Source organism: Miniopterus schreibersii, assembly GCF_964146895.1.
Source record: "Miniopterus schreibersii genome assembly, chromosome: 18".
Taxonomy (NCBI): domain Eukaryota; kingdom Metazoa; phylum Chordata; class Mammalia; order Chiroptera; family Miniopteridae; genus Miniopterus; species Miniopterus schreibersii.
In genome coordinates this window covers 8,749,365-8,765,317 of record NC_138121.1, presented here as the reverse complement: position 1 = coordinate 8,765,317, position 15,953 = coordinate 8,749,365, and the positions used below count along the sequence as shown (strand labels likewise).

Sequence of the window (15,953 nt, the reverse complement as noted above, 5' to 3'; positions counted from 1 at the left end):
CTGCTTTGGCTAGGCCGCCACCCCAGGCCACACCCCACCCCAGCTCTGGCTTATTTGTACCCCTCCCCCCAATGGGAGGAGTAGCCTCCCTCTGCTTCCAGAGGGGAGGGGCACAGTGAGGTAGAGGTATTGCAGAAAGATAGACAAGTCCCTTATGACCAGCCCTGGCCCAGGCCTTCCTCTAGAAACTCTCCTAGCTGGGGAGGAGCCTTGAACTCTGGGCCCCAGATCTGCTCTGAACCCTTGCAGTCTCACCCAGGGATCATGGTCAAACTGATTTTCCCAATCTCGAAATTCCACGGTCTGGGCAAAAATCCCAAGGTCTGGCCTCGATCTGGATCTGAGAAGCAGCCCAACCTCTTGCCAGGGCTAGCCAGGTGGCTGGGTCTCTCCGGCCCACCTCACCTATTTACCTGCCCTTGAGTTTCCATCTCTGAGCTCAAACCTGATCCCTCTCTGACCCAGACCCTTCCCTTACCATCACACACAAAACAACTTTTTCCAAAACGGGTATATATCCTTTTTCTAGAGGAGGTGGACCAGCTATTTCCACATCTCCTAAAAATTCTAGAGTGTTCCAGACACTCTCCCTGTCCCACCCTTCTTGAGGCCCCATCCTCAACCCAGCTGCCCTCCCCCCACCAGGAAACGGTGGAACAAGCTGTTCTCACATCCTCTCCTGGCGCCGGTGACACACACCAACTTCCAACACCCCACAACTCACACATGCACTTGCCAGCCCTCGCTCTCGCCTGAACTGTGCCCTGCTTGTCCCTTCCCCATTCTGCCTGATTTCTACTTCTGCCCCATCCCCCTCTTCCTCCCACGGGCGCCTCTCGGAGCCTCCCCCAGTCTCTCCCTCCCACCCCATTCCTGGCTCTCTCCTCGCCCAATCATCCTGAATCTCTTCGTACCTTTGGCTCGCTCAAGATTTTCTATTGTCTCCCTAAATTCTTTGTGTCCTTCCCTCCCATGAAATCTCCATCTCCGTGTCCTTGTCCTGAGACTGCCTGTCCCTGGATCCTAACTGTCTCCCCAGCCTGCCTCTCCTCTTACCTTTTCTAATTTATGTGCCCTGGTTCTCTGCCTCCCCCGTCAAATCTCTTCTCTCTCCAAGTCACTGTCCACTTCCTCCTCCTGTCTCCCCAATGTGACTATTTTTTATTAATATTATTTCCTCTCCCACTAAATCTCCGTCTCTTCCTGCATAATTCCTATGGCTCTCCTCATCTATCTCTCTCCAGATTTTTTGCTTCCCTCTTCTGCTCTCTCCTGCTGTCTTTTTTCTGATTCTGTATAGATTTGTGACTCTCATATCTGTCTCTCTCCTGACCGTTCTGTCCTGGTTCCCTCTCCTCACCCAAATCTCAGCCTCTCCTAATGGCCCTGTGTCTGTCCCTGTCTTTCTCGCCCCTGCTCCTTCCCCTCCACCCTTGGCCCCTCACGGGGAGTCCCAGGTGATGTCTGGTACTAGGAGGAGGTGCTCCTGGCACCCTGCCCTCTACCCCGGCCCAGGAGGGGCTGACAGGCTTCATCTGTCCATCCTTTCCCTTCCCCCAGCCCCAGCGCCCCACCTCCCTCCTCTCTGCTTTCTGCTGCAGCTGCAGTAGTCTGTTGCTAGGGCAACCACAGCTGGCTGGGCGGGAGCCCCCTCCACCCCATCCCCCCTCTTCTTTCTGCCAAGGCAGGGAGGAGGTGGGACAAAGCCAGAGAAAGGGGGGGTGTAGGGGGGAGATGGAGGTAGGGGCCAGCTCCAGCTGTTAACCTCAGTTGCTTCTCCCCCAAATGAGGCCCCAGCTCCCCTTCTTGGTGACGCCCCAAACCAGCCTGGAGAAGGAGGTAGTCGTGGCAGAGGGGTCAGGCCCAGTTTAATACACAGAACAAGTTAATTCACAGCAGAGGCAGGCAATAAAGGAGACTCGTTTACAAGGGGGGCATGCCTGGATTGGGGGCGACCCCCCAAACCCACAACCTCACCCACTTGCAGTCTCAATTTCCCTTTTTTTAACCTGAACAACAAACACACACAACCACAAGAAATAACCACTCCCCCTCGCTACCCCCAATATGGCCAGCGAGGGGGGCAGGGGGCAGCCCGGCCTGGCCGGTGGGGACGGGGCGGGGGCAGGAGGAAAAACTAGTCCGTTGCAGAGTCTGTGCTTCTCATCCCAGCAGGCGCTGGGCAGGGGCCCGCCTGCCCCACCGGCAGCTTGCGGCGGCGGTGGCAGACAGGGTGGGGCTCTCAGGGAGGGGCAGGAACAGAGTTCAAAGCCATGGTTCACGTCATGCAGTATCCACGGTGGGCACCAAGGGGGGACAGGGCGGACACCACACCCACCTGCCCTGGGCAGGAGGGGGGAATGCTGCCCACCTGGGGATGGGAGGTGGGGTTGTTGCAGCTCCAAAACTGGGGGGAGGGGCCGCCAGGCAGGAAGCTGGCGTAGACTGGTGCCCTGTGGACTCGCTCAGCAGTGCCCCCTCACCCAGCCAGGCCTTATAGGACTCTTTGTATATATTAATTTCTTTTTTCTTTTTTTAAAAAACTTTTTGACTTTTTCTTTAGAAAAAGGCTGGGTCTGGGCCCTCCGGCTGGCATCCGCCACCCCTCGTGCCCGCCCAGAGGCGGGGTATGGCTTTGAGGGGAGCAGAAGCCCCTGGTGCCCATTTGCCAAGGGATGGGGAAGGAGGGAGGAAGGGAGAGGAGCCCTGCTGGGCCCACCAACCCACAGGGCAAACATTCCACTTGCGCAGAGGGAAGGGGGTGGCCCAGTCCCCTCTCAGGCTCCCCCGCCCCCTCCCACTGTGGGGCATTAAGGATGAGGAGGGAGCAGAGGAGCTCCGAGAGGCAGGTGGGCAAGCACCACCCCAGGGGTCCTGGTGAGCCAGAGCCAGGCCTAGGTGAGAGTGATGTAGGCAGAGGCCTTCTCTTTCAGGTGCCGAAGACAGAGGTGACAACTCCAGCTCCCTGTGGGGGCGGCCAGAGGACAGGGAGTTAGGTCCAGGTCCAGGGAGGGCTGTTCCAGCCCACACACCCCAGTGTCATGCCCACTTCTTTCTCACCTTCTGGGGGCTCCGCCATGGGGGGGCTCAGGCAGTACATGTGGTAACCCCGATCGCAGTCGTCACAAAACAGCAGCTGGTCCTGGGGGGTGAGACCCACCCAGCTGGCACCCTGGGGGCACGGGCACCAGAGACCGGGGTGGGGGGCTGGGGCAGGGGCTAGTTAAAGGGGCTGGGGGAGGTGGGCCCTTCTGAAAGAAAGGGCTCCCAGAGGTCTCCGCGCCATGGAATCTTTGCAAAATCCTGCTTGGCTGAGCAAAACATCCCTGGGCACTGTCAGTTTGCAATCTGTAGTGCGGGCTCTATCAGATTTTGTGGAACACTTAAAATGACCCTGAGACGGTCTGATACCAGCTCCAGAAACAAGGCATATGGGTTCAGGTCCCAGCTGGACCGTTTCCCTAGCTGGCTGACCTTGGGCAAGTCACTTCCCCTCTCTGTGAAGTGGGAACACAAGCACCTACCTCAGGGTGGTTGGGAGGAGTCAGAGAGATGAAGAGTATTAAGTGCCGGGCTCAATGAATGGCCACTAACAATAATAATAATACAGGTTACTAGTGGTCACCAGGGAGGGGGCTCCAGGGAAAGGCTGGCAAAGGCAGAGGTGCCAGGTGGGAGGCCCACTGGGGGCAAGGGGGTTATGTCCTGGGGGAGGCGAGGGCAGGACACTCACATCATTCTCTGAGGTGCCACACAGGCTGCAGGACTTGCACTCGATGCACTGCCAGCGGTAGGTCCGCACAGCTGCCGTCATATTCACCGTGAACTGTAAACACGAGGGGTGTCCTGGGGGCCAAGGGGCAGGGATGCTGTTAGGGGTCATCATGCCCCTGGTAACTACTGACCTGGGGGAAGAAGTGACTCAGCCCTTACCCCTGGCTCATAAGGCCAATGAGCTTCTGTGGTCTACAGTCTGACCCCACCCTGCCCAGGGTACCCAGCAACCTACTGCAAGGAGCGCTACTGTAGCCACTGGTCTCCTACCCAGCCACCATGGCAACCACACTCCGCTCCCCAGAACACCATGGCAACCGCATTCCATTACCCACAGTGCTGTGGCAACCACTTCCTGCCACCCACAACACTGGGCAGCCACATTCTGTTAACCACCGTGCGGAGGTAACCACATAATGTGGCAACCACATTCTCCCAGCCACAATGCCATGGTAACCACTGTTCACAGCGGGGTTGGGGGGGTACCCTGGGGTTCCCTGCAACCCAAGCTCATTACACAGGATGCCCCAGCAACCAAACTGTTAACAGCAATACAATGCAATGCCAATCTGCCAGTCCCTCCACTCTCCCTCCCCCCGAGTGCCACAACTACGTTCTACTACACCAATTGCCATGACAACCATATTACACTACCCATAATACCATGACAGCCACAATTCATTAACCACTGGGCTGAGGCAACCACTGTCTGTTACCCACAAGTCCACCATGGGAAACCACATCTATTAACCACAAGTCCATGGCAAGCGCCCTCTTATCCACATACCCAGGCAGTGGCAATCCATTACTCACTATCACAGCCCACCACCCACAATGCCTTGGCAGCCAGCTTTCACCACTCCCACCAGGATAGCACGTTACTACCTGCAGTGCCAAGACAACCACATCCCGTTATTCCCAGAGCCTCCCTGACCCCACTCAGTTTCCCAAAATCCTCAGTAGTTGAGTCAGCCCCATCCACTCCGGTTCTCCACTGCTGCAAGTTGCCATGGGACACTCTGGGTCTGTCCCCCACTGTCCTCCTCTGCCTCCCATCCTCCAGATCTGGACTCCTGGAGTCCTCTCCACCCTCTCCCCCAGAAACCTCAGGTGGGGGTGTCACCTGATCGCCCACAGTCAGCACAGGAGATGAGGTCCTCGGGACACCCTGTCTTCTTGGAGCCACCCAGGCAGAAGTCACAGTAGCCGTTGGGGATGACAGTGCCGTCAGGCCCCTTCTTGGCTGAAAGACAGTAGGTGGGGTTGGTGTGGGCAGGCAGGGGCCCCCAGTCAAAGGCTGCTGCAGAAGTAAGGGCAGAGGGAGGCGTCCCTACCTGTGTGTTTCCTCTGTGCCTCAGGAACCCAGGCCAATTCTTTGTAAAACTCTGGGGGTGGAGGGGACAGAGAGAGACTCTCACCATAGGCAAGGCTCCACCCTGCCCCCAGCCTCAGCCCCAGGGATGGACCCCTAGGTCCAGGCTTGGGGGAGGTAGGAAGAGAGAGTAACTACCCCAAGCTGTGACTGGTAGCAAAAGGGACTTGGGGGACCCAAATAATTCTCATCAGGATCCCCCCATTTCTTTGTTGTCAAGTGACATGTCCTCTTTATTAGGTAAAAACTTGGCAAATACAGCTGCAGGAAGAGCCCCCTGCTTCCCACACAACACACTTCTATCAGATAGCCACCCCCAACTAGAGGAAAATTGGGTAGATACTACTGGCCAAGATCTGGTATGGAAACATTCAGAAGGAAAATGCTGAACACAGATGCCTGGGTGTGCAGCGGGGAGAGAAGAAAGAGACTGTCCTCTCCCACCAAGGGATGGGTGGGAAGATGGTTTCTCCACCGACAGAACCTCCCTCCAGGCCCTCCCCCATCCCTCAGCTGTCAGGGTTGGCATGGGATTGGCATGGGTGGTCACCAAGGGCTCCTAGGCCACAGACCCTGCCCCTCCACCAAAGCTTAGCAGAGAAGGGAGAAAGGGAGGCAGGGACGGAGGGGAGTCATCTATCAGCCCCCCTCCCCAAGCTCTAATTGAAACAATAAATCAGACCCAGAAATATTACAGCCGGGAGAGAGGGAGAGAGAGATGGTTGGTTGCCATGGCAACCCCAGAGCCAGCTTCCCCATGGTCTGTGGGGGGAGGGGACCGCTGAGCTGGAGATTTTCCAGAAATGTCTAACGTGCCCCCTCCCTCCCAGGTTCCTAGCCCCCATTCCCAGGGCCCCTCACCAGCCCACAGCCCGCCCGCCTGCTCACGTTTATGGTTGTTTTTCCGGTGGAAGGGCAGGGCGTGGCGCTCGGTGTTCTCCTCCCCCTCCTCCTCAGCCAGGTGGGTATGGGTGTAGTGGTAGCTGAGCCCCGGCCGGTTCTTATACCGTTTCCCACAGACTGGAGAGCAGAGCGAGCAGGGAGGGCGGTCAGCCCTCCCAGCCAGTGCCACCTCCATTCTGGCCTCCAGGATCACACCTCCCCCTCTGCCAGAGATCTGAGCATCTTCCCACCAGGGTCCTGAACAGGAAGGGGGGCCAGGAGTGGGCAGGTCACTGGGCCCCACTGTCTCTCTTTCCCTCTCTTTAGAAGGACTCACTATCACAGACATACGGCTTGTCTCGGTCCTCCAGGGAAGCGGTGTCCTGGCGTTTCCGGAGACCCCCGATGCCATATGCCTGGGGGAAGAGTCAGGAGTGAGGGGTCAAGAAAGGGAGGCAACTGAAAGAGTTTCATCATTTGGGCCTGAAGGTTGAATCTCAGCTCCACCACTTCCTAACAGCAGGCCTTAAGTAATTCAGCTTCTCTGAGGTTGAACTCAGTTTCCTCCATATCTGTAGAGCAGATATGAAGACAAGTCTAGCCCACCTTACAGTCTCTGGTTTGCAGATGGTTTAATATGGCTGAGCCTCAGCCTCCTCATCTGTGAAATAGGTATAAGATCCCCCCAGCTGTTCTGAGGATTAAATGAGGCCAAATTGGGGCAGGTCTGATCACTCTGCCTACTTAGTAAATGGGGCCTGCTTTGAGGGAAGGGGATGGGGAGATACCTTTCCTTTGGCCCTGTTTTTCCTCCTGGGAATGTCATCCTCCAAGTCTTCCACCTCGAGATCATGTGGAAACTCCAGCAGCTGCTGTTTCTGGGCACCAGGAGAAGGGATATTGGGGTCAAGAAAGTGGGGAGCACTGTCCTGCTTTGGGGGGGTTCAGTGTGGAGCTGGAGATTGGAGTAGCAGGGCAAGTCAGGAGGTCTTCCAAAGAGATGAGGTGTGCAGGACGAAGACTTAAGATGCCAGAAGGCCCTAGGGAGCCAGGGGAGGTTTCAGAGCAGGAACGGGATGTGCCAGGGCAGGAGGCAGGGGTCAGAGAGCGGAAGCCCCTGGGGGTGGCCCTACCTGGCAGTCCATAATGGCCTCCTCCTCCTTCAACTCAATCTTCTTCTCCCCTGTCTCAGCACACAGGAGAGCCTCAAGGACTGGCCCTTCAGGGAGGCCACCCTCCTTCTTCAGGGGTGCTTCACAGTCTGGAGACAAGGCCATGGGGGGGTCAAGTGGGGAAGTTGTCCCTGGAGGACTCCTCAAACTGCCCAGGTGGGGGAACCATGCTCACTGAGGGAGGGAAGAGGCTTTCCCACTCTCAACCAGCAGCAAAGATTCAACTACATACTGAGAAGGGTACTCAGACCCTGGGGAAGACACAGCTAGACCCTATTATATGCCTGGACACACATGGGGGAGTCACAGATACACCTAGAGAATCACTCAGATGGATACACATGGACAATACAGACATCCCTCTGAGGCAGGCAGACACACCCAGGAAGACACAGCCAGGTAGAGACCTGGACCCACACAGACCCCTGGATACACCTGGACAGGGAAGAGAAGCAGCCAGTGACTCTCACAGTAATGGACACATTTAAGTGAAGGCCAGACACTCTAGTAGACCAACACACATGGGCAGAAACCTACCTAATACACCAGATGCTAAGGGAAGGGAGCCTCCCAGACATTCCGAGCATCTGGGCGCTTAACAGAAGAGGCAGCCAGACACCCTGATACACCACACACACACATACACACATAGAAATAAACCTAATACACTTGGAAACACCTGGAAGGAGATTCAGACCCTTAGATACACTCCACTACAAATGGCAAGAGTTACAATCAGACACTCTGACGCATCCAGACATACTCAGGCACCCACAGGAAGAAACAGAGCCAGACACTCTGATACATCCCAGCTCACAGGGAAGATATATAAAAGGCTGGATATACCTAGACACACATAACAGACACCACTCTGCTCTCAAATACACCTGGGCCCACGGAGAAGATACCATCCAAAGCTCAGTCACTCAGGGAAAACTGAGAATCACTGGACTATACCCAGGCACACTCGGAGACACAAGCCAGCCGCTCAGACGCTGGCTAGGAGGGAGATAAGGTGAAGGCGCAGACACACACTGGCATGCCACACACTTGTCGTTGCTGGAGGAGTGCATGGAGGCCACCCCAGGCACAGGCAGTTCCACCCACCGATCTTGTACTCGCAGGGCCGGAGTCTGGGGTCCTCCAGGATGTTGAGTCTCCGTTTCTTTCTCCAACAGCGGGCAGGGTACGTGTAGATCTGTCCTGGAGCCAAACCTGGAGTGAAATGGGCTGTAAGACCTTGGCTTCCATGCCACAGCCCCGCCCCACCCCGCCCCCGCCCTCCAGCGGGTACCGGGCCCGCGGTGGGTCTTCTCCATCCAGATGTAGCAGTTGTTCTGGGCCACACCGGTCTGAGAGTCGAGGAAGGGCAGGCGCAGGCTGCGCTCGGCGCACAGGCGCGCGTTGTAGCTGCGACAGTGCTCGATGGCCTCACGGTAGAAGTCCTCGCCTAGGCTGTGAGGGGTGGTGAGCGGGTGGGCGGCTGTCAGCAAGGGCAGGCGAGCCCGGGAGCCCCGCATCCCTCCCCCAGCCCGCCCTTCGGAAACGGGTGGGCAGACTCCTCCAACCTCACCTCTCCCCTCCTGTCGCTCCTGGACTCAGGAGCCCCCAGCCTGGGACTCAAGCAGGCCTCTAGCCAAGGAGTAGATATACACAATATAGAAACAAACAAAAATACACCAGGCCCCATCCATACATGCACATATCCACACACACAACACAAACGAATCACACATAGTCACACCAATTCACACACAAAGAGAGACATATCCCAAGACTCACAAAGGAGAAACAAATTTCACACATGTGCACATATCTACTGAAAAACATATCCCAAGTCACACAGTGTAGAAACAGATCACACATATATCTATACACAAGTATGCATCACATATCCAAAGACAGATAACATAAACAAATCACCCACACAAAGACACACAACGTGCAAACAGACAGATCAGACACACCACAGCCCACATGCACACACAAGCATTCAAACACACACAAACGTTAAAAGAAGGAATGTTAAAGCCAACTACCCACATATGCACTTACACACATGTCCAAAGATACAACACAAATCACACACACACACTATACAAAGAAATCATACAGATTCACCCAGGATACACACACATTCACAAAGATGTACAGTATAGAAACCAAGATCTAAAACCACATATTCGAACACACAAAGACTCACGTATATACAACATAAGATATATCTACCCATATTCACACAAAAATCTACACATAGATACATGCATACCTACATATCCAAAGACACAGAACACAAATGATGCACAGTTTCAAAGGACATGTACACACACTCCGAGACCCAAATACCCAAAGATCCCTAGTGTAGAATAAAAGAAATGAAACACATCTCCACACACAGATCCCCCCCAAAAACACAACACAGACAAGTGACACACACTCCGCGTCCCAAGACAAAGATGATGTGGGCTTCCCTCAAGTTGACCAGGGTCCCGGCACCCCACGGCCGTTTCACCCTCTCCCCTACCCGGGGGTCGCAGGGCGGGACATGACCCCTGCCCCGAAGCGGACTCCGAGTTCCCCACACCCTCCGCTTTTCCAGGAGCAGAGCGTCGGACCCGGTTCTTGCCAGAAACCCATAGTCAGCCACTCGCACCCCCGCGCAGCGGGGCCCACGGTGACAGCCCCCCAGACACCCCCTCGGCCCCACCCCCGGTCGCCACACACACACACACACACACACACACACGCACGCACGCACGCGCGCACACACGCGGGCGCAGACCCGCCGCGCCTCCCTCCCGCGGCCGCATCACCTCAGGGGGCCGGGGATGACCGTGGCCATCTTGCTCCCCGGGTCCTGCCCCCAGCAGGTCCCCGCGGGTCGGTCCTCCCAGCGCTCGGGCGGGCGCGGAGGCCGCCCATCCATTCATTCCCGGGGGGCGGGAGTTGGGGGGCCACAGCCAATCAGGGCGGCGGGGCGGGCCGGCCCTGCCATGCCGGGAGTCGTAGTCCTGGCCGGGGGGCTGGCGGGACGCGCGGGCGGGGGTGCGGAGGTGGGGCCGGGCGGCGCGCAGTCACACAAGCTCGCTCGCTCTCACGCACATCTGGTCTCAGGGGCGCACACTCGCACGCACACCTGGATGCGCACACCCACACACGGCCGTTTACACACAGGTTCACACGTATACTCACTGCCTCCCACGTAGACTCGCGCACACTCCGCTCCCGCACCCCACATACTCACACACATTTACACTCACACACTTCAGTGCCAGGAGACTCAGAGACACTTTACAGGTGCCCACGCAAACGTCCCACCAACATCCCCGGGCTCCCACGTAGGCTCACTGACACCGCCCCCTGCCCATCCCCAGTCCCAGGCCCTCCCAGCTGCAGAGAGCCCTACCCTGTCAGGTCCCACTGGGGCTGTCCCTCTCAGTGACCCTGCCCAACCTGCTCAGCCCCTTCTCAGGCCTGACAGTAACAGTGCCAGCTACAGGCTGTAGCCATACCTCTTAGGTTCAAATCCTGGCTCTGCCCCTTGGTGGCCATGTGACCTTGGGCAAGTGATTGAATCTTTCTGGGTCTCAGTTTCCTCATCAGGGTGGTGCCTCATTGAATTGTTGTGAGGATTAAATTAGTAACTATAAGTAAAGTGTTTTAAAAGGTGCCTGGCAGGTAGTAGGTGCTCAATAAATTCATTCATCCCACAAAGAGGGTCTGATATGTAGTAAGATATAAAATGATAATATTATTACCATTATTAGAAAGAATAATGCCTGGCACGTAGTAAATGCTCAATAAATATTTGTTGAATAAATATACTGAGTACCCACCATGTGCCGGACAGAGTTCTAAGTGTTTTACAGGGATTAACTAATTTAGTCTTCATAATAACCTTCGGGGGAGATGCTATTATTACCCCCATTTTCCAGATGAGGACCCTGAGGCACAGGGAGGTGAAGTTACATGTCCTCTGCTCCTGGAGGCTGTTTGAAGGTGCAACTGAGGAAAGGATTCACTCACCCGGATGTCTGTATGCCCAGTAGGCCTTACTGTCTTCTCTCTCCCACTGTCACCCACAATTACTCTGCCCTAAGAGATCCCCAGAGAGTGAGCTGACTCACCTGGTCACACAGAGTCTGTCCATGCACATACCCACAGCCCTCCTAGTCCAAACTCTGTGTTCAGGTTGGGGCCTCTGCATGGATGAAAACACCCACCAACACTCCGTTGTCCACCAAGGGGCTCTCCAGGTGACAGAGGAGGCATACTAGCCTTCACCTCTTTTGTTACTCAATGCCCTCACCTCCCCCTGGCCCCAGAGACCCTCTTAGGCCTCCCATCCCATGGTCACTTCTACACACACACATACACACACACCTCTAGTCTTAGACCCTTCCACAAACTCTCCCCATCTGCTCCAGGTAAGACCTTGAGGGAGGCGTCTCTGTGTCCCATCTGGCCCAGAGGCATGACAAGGGGAGTAAAGTAGAGATGCTGGCAGCCCCACACTCACTCTGACCTCCAGGCCCCTCCAGTAGCCACTCCATATGTCCACAGTAAGCCCTGCCCCCTAACCTATCAGCTCAGTTCAGAGGGTGCCCTTGCCACCTTCCTCTCTCACCTGCCACCACCCTCACAGATCCCCAACCCACCCTCTAGCACTTACCCCACGCTCTAGCCTCAGAAACCCATCGCAGAACACTTGAATCAATTTGATCAATTTGGAGCTTTAGTGTAGACACTCCTCCAGGAGGCCCTTGTCCACCAGCACAATTTGACCTACAGACCCAGGAGGACACTTGGAGAGAGGTCTCCCTTCCTTTTCTTACTCTTCCCCAGCTTCACAAACCCCTCTCCCACACTTGAACTCCCAGTTCTTTCCCCTGCCCAAACAATCCTCCTATCCCCACCCTCGGTGCTCTTTGGGAAACTGGACCACAAATGAAATCAATATTGACACCACCACTATTTGTCACTACATTTGGTCAGGGTCAGGCTCTGTACTAAATGCTGGACAAGATCAAACAGCCCCGTGAGATAATAAGAACTGTTGACTCCCCAATTCACAGATGGTAACACTGAGGCTGGGGGAGGGGGGAATGACTGGTTCAGGCTGGGTTTGAGCGCAGGCAGGCAGAACTCCTCGGGGCTGCACCCTCGGCTTCCCACTCCCAAGGAGATTTGACTTGTGCATTCTTTCAAGAGTCCCTACCCTCAGCCCTGCACAACCGTCGGAAGGTGAGAGCGAGGGAGGGTGCTGGCGCTCCCACCCCAGCGCTGACTCTGGCCTGCAGTCTGCGCAGGGGCAGAGCGAGGAGGCCCGGAGGTCTGCCCACAGATGCACCGAAGGCACAGGAACCCGGTCCCAGCCGGATGGGGGTACCCCTCGTGGGGTAGACACCTATCTGTGTGTACGACTTAGTGAGGAGGAAGCTGAAAGGAGTCCCCATCACACACGGTATCGCACGGACCAGAGCCCCACCCCCACCCGCCGAGCCGCACGTGCGGACGCGTGCCTCCGAGCCCCCGCCCACCGCCTCCCAACTTCTCCCCTCCAGGAGCCAGAAGCAGCTGGGGCCTTAGGTCCAGGCACCGGCGACAGCCCTAGAGGTGGGGGGCGCTCCTGGGCCCCTTCCCTTTCCTCACCCCCCAGCACAAGATGCTCAAGGTCAAGGCAGCGAGCGCAGAGGGTTGGGGGAAGGTCGGGGGAGGTAACCCCGGCCCCTTTGTGCGGCGCCGCGGGCGCTCGCCCTCGGTCCCCTCCCCTAGGCCCGGAAGGAGGGGGAGGGGAGTGCGCGGTCGCCGGTCGGGGGGAGAACTGGAGCGGCCGCGCGCCTGTCACTCGGAGCCCGCAGTCGCCGCCTGGGAAAGGGGGTGGGGAGCGCTGGAACCTTGGAGCCCCGGGCCCCGACGAGGGGGAGAAAGGGAGAGAGGTGGGGAGGTTGAGGGTGGCAAGGAGAGGGGAGATATGGGAGGGTGCTAGGCGCGAACCCCCAGACATCCTGGTTCCCAGACACTGGGCCCAGGAGGAAGCTAAAGCGCGGAGCAGGGACGCGGGCAGAAAGGGAGGGAATTCCCGGAGACCGAGGGCGCTCCCAGAACCCTTTCCGGAGGCATCCTGTCCCCTGGAGGATAGGAGATGCTCGAGTTAGACGGGCATGGGCGGGGAGAGGGAGGAATCCCACGGTCTAAGCAGACCGGAACATCAGGGGAGCAAAAAAGGGAGACAACAGGGATCTCACCGGGAACCCCTGAAATCCCAGCTCCCACCCTCTGGCCGCGTGGGCCGAGAAAGAGGGAGGAAAGAGAGAAAGGTGCTTTGATGAGGGGGAAAAGGGTGGTGGAGACCCTGGAGACGCTCAGGGCTTAGGCGTGCGTACTCCCAGCCCCAGGCCGGGGCCGGCCCGGGGCCCCCGAGACACGGGCGAGATGGAGGAGAGGGAAGCCCCTACCCCCACTCTGGGTGGGGAAGCGGCCTCCGCCACCCCCAGCCCGCGCCACATTCCTTCACTGACAGCGACAAAGAAGAGGCACCTCCGCGACCCTGCAGGGGCTCCCAACCCCAACCCCATGGGGCGACAGGGGGTGGCGGGCCCCCCAGGGGGCATGGGGGCTGCGTTAGGGGCCCCCACTCAACTACCCTCCGCGCACTGCATCCCCTCCCCAAAGAGGGCGGGGGAAGGGCGGGGGCATGGAAGGACGTGGACGGCGGGGACACTCACGACTTGAGCGGGTTCTGAATGGCGGTGGCCATGGCCCGCTCGGCTGGGCCGCCTCCGGCCCGAGGCGCAGCTGCCGCCGCGCGCGGGCCCAGCCCGGCCTGCGCCGCCCGCTCTGCCGCCCAGCGCGCTACGATTTCATTCATTCTCGGGGCTGCGGCGCGAGCGGAGCGGGGCGGGCCGGGGGCGGGGCTCGACCAATCCCCGCGCCTCCGGGCGCCGCACGGGACGTGGAGTCTAGGGGCGAGAGGCGGCGCCCCAATGCGCCCCTGGCCGAACTACAGGTCCCAGGGGGCGTCGGGAGGCCAGAGCGCCCATTGGCCGCTGGGGATACAGGGCGGGGCGGGGCTCGCCCCGGAGCATCCTCCCCTCCTCCCTGGGGTGCCCCACTCCCGCGAGGGCTCTCTGCCCTCCAGGCACTGCGGGCGAGGGAGCAGGTGGTCCCTGGCTTCTGGGTCTCCCCAGACTATGTGGACAGACCGCAGGCTCTGTCATGCATTCTTGTCTGGGTGTCTCTTCTGTGTAAGCCAACCTGTGATCAAGCAGGGAGGTTAATCAATGCCTTTGTTCATTTATAAAGTGCCTGCTGTGTGCCAAGCTCTCTTCTAGGCACTGGGAATACAGCAGTGACCAAACAGTCTCTGCCCTCAAGGAGCTGACCTTCTAGTAAAGAAAGACAGATGATAGAAAACAATGAAAAGGTAAGATCATTTTAGAGAGTGATAAGTGCTATAAAGAAAGGGGTGGCTTCTCTGAGGAGGTGACATTACAACTGAGACCTGAGAAATTGCCAGCTGTGCAATATAAGGGGAAGGGGAACACACCTGACATGTTCAATGATCAGTAAGAAAGCTAGAGTAACGAGCAGTAAGAGTGAGGGGGAGACAAGGTTGGGGAGAGAGCAAGGACCCAGATCATGTAGGGTCTTGTAGGCCATTATAAAGAAAATAGATTTTGTTCTAAGTGCAATCAATCATCCTTGACTGTCCCCTTCTTTTTCACACACACACGCTCACACGGTCTCATGCTCACACACACCCACCAGGCCATCAGCAAATCCTGTTATCTCTACATCCACAAAATAAATCCAGAACCCACACTTCACATCCTGCTGCCCACCATTGCCTCCCGAACCTGGACATCCCCACAGCAGTCAGAGTGGACTATATAAAACATACGGCATCACACTGCTTTCTGGCTTAAAATCTCCAATGACTTCTCTCACAATTAGAATAAAATGCAAAGCCCTCAGCGCCTTCCTGGATCCCTTCCCCAAACCCATCACATTTCTGACCTCATCTCCTTCCTTCTTTCCCGTGGCTTACTTTGCTTCGGCCATGCTGGCCTCCTCTCTGTCCCTGGAACATTCCAGTCCTGCTTCGGGCACAGGAACTTTGCACCTGCTATTTCCTCTGCTAGAATGCTCCTCCCCCATATACCTACATGGCTCCATTCCTCTCTTTATTCAGGTGTCTCATTAGGTGTTACCTCCTCAGAGATAGCCTCAACTGAAATAGAACCCCATGCCCTAGCCAGTTTGGCTCGGTGGTTAGAGTATGGGCCCACAGACTGAAGGGTGCAGTGGGGTAACAGACCCATCACCACACAACAGCCAAGAATGGAGGAAGCCAAGGTAGAGGAGTCAGGGCCAGGACAGGGAGCGTCCTGACCCAGCCTGGAGTGCCAGGGAGGGGCTTCTTGGAGGAGATTTCAGAGGAGTCGTTTTGAGTCCTGAGCTGCTACCTCCCCAGACACAGGGGAAGTCCCTGTTCTGACCTGACCTTCCTGTCACCCAAGTAGTGATCAGGGAAATCCCAACCTTTGGTCACATCTAACCCTGGAACCCAAGGATTTGGCCACTAGAGGGCAGGGTGGCCCCAGTCTTTGTCTGGCACAGGCTGCTCTTGAATCCTGACCCAGGAGAGACATGGCTCAGGCCATGGGGTCAGCCAGTGGAGACACTGGTCCCCTACCTCTGATACTCAGACCCTGCCCAGGACATGGTCACAGGGTCTGACTCCCTCCCAC

At 57.1% G+C, this 15,953-nt stretch overlaps 1 protein-coding gene across 7 annotated transcripts; it reads right to left on the bottom strand.

The window, feature by feature from the left end:
• Nucleotides 1-1,840: 1,840 nt before the first annotated feature.
• DPF1 (double PHD fingers 1) lies at nt 1,841-14,055 on the bottom strand (the record flags this gene model as incomplete). 7 transcript variants are annotated; one of them, XM_081118140.1, is made up of 12 exons in its annotated part: nt 1,841-2,965; nt 3,061-3,142; nt 3,734-3,846; nt 4,898-5,017; nt 5,109-5,159; nt 6,035-6,166; nt 6,366-6,444; nt 6,817-6,906; nt 7,162-7,289; nt 8,308-8,415; nt 8,495-8,655; nt 13,929-14,055. In XM_081118140.1, 12 exons carry the CDS (start codon nt 13,958-13,960, stop codon nt 2,895-2,897), a joined length of 1,167 nt encoding a protein of 388 aa, XP_080974266.1. In that variant the 3' UTR covers nt 1,841-2,894. The 7 variants fall into 7 exon arrangements, with proteins under 7 accessions (XP_080974266.1, XP_080974267.1, XP_080974268.1 ...); XM_081118141.1 differs by having other exon boundaries at nt 3,061-3,136; XM_081118142.1 differs by lacking the exon at nt 13,929-14,055 and adding an exon at nt 10,014-10,126 and having other exon boundaries at nt 3,061-3,136.
• Between the last annotated feature and the right edge of the window lie 1,898 nt (nt 14,056-15,953).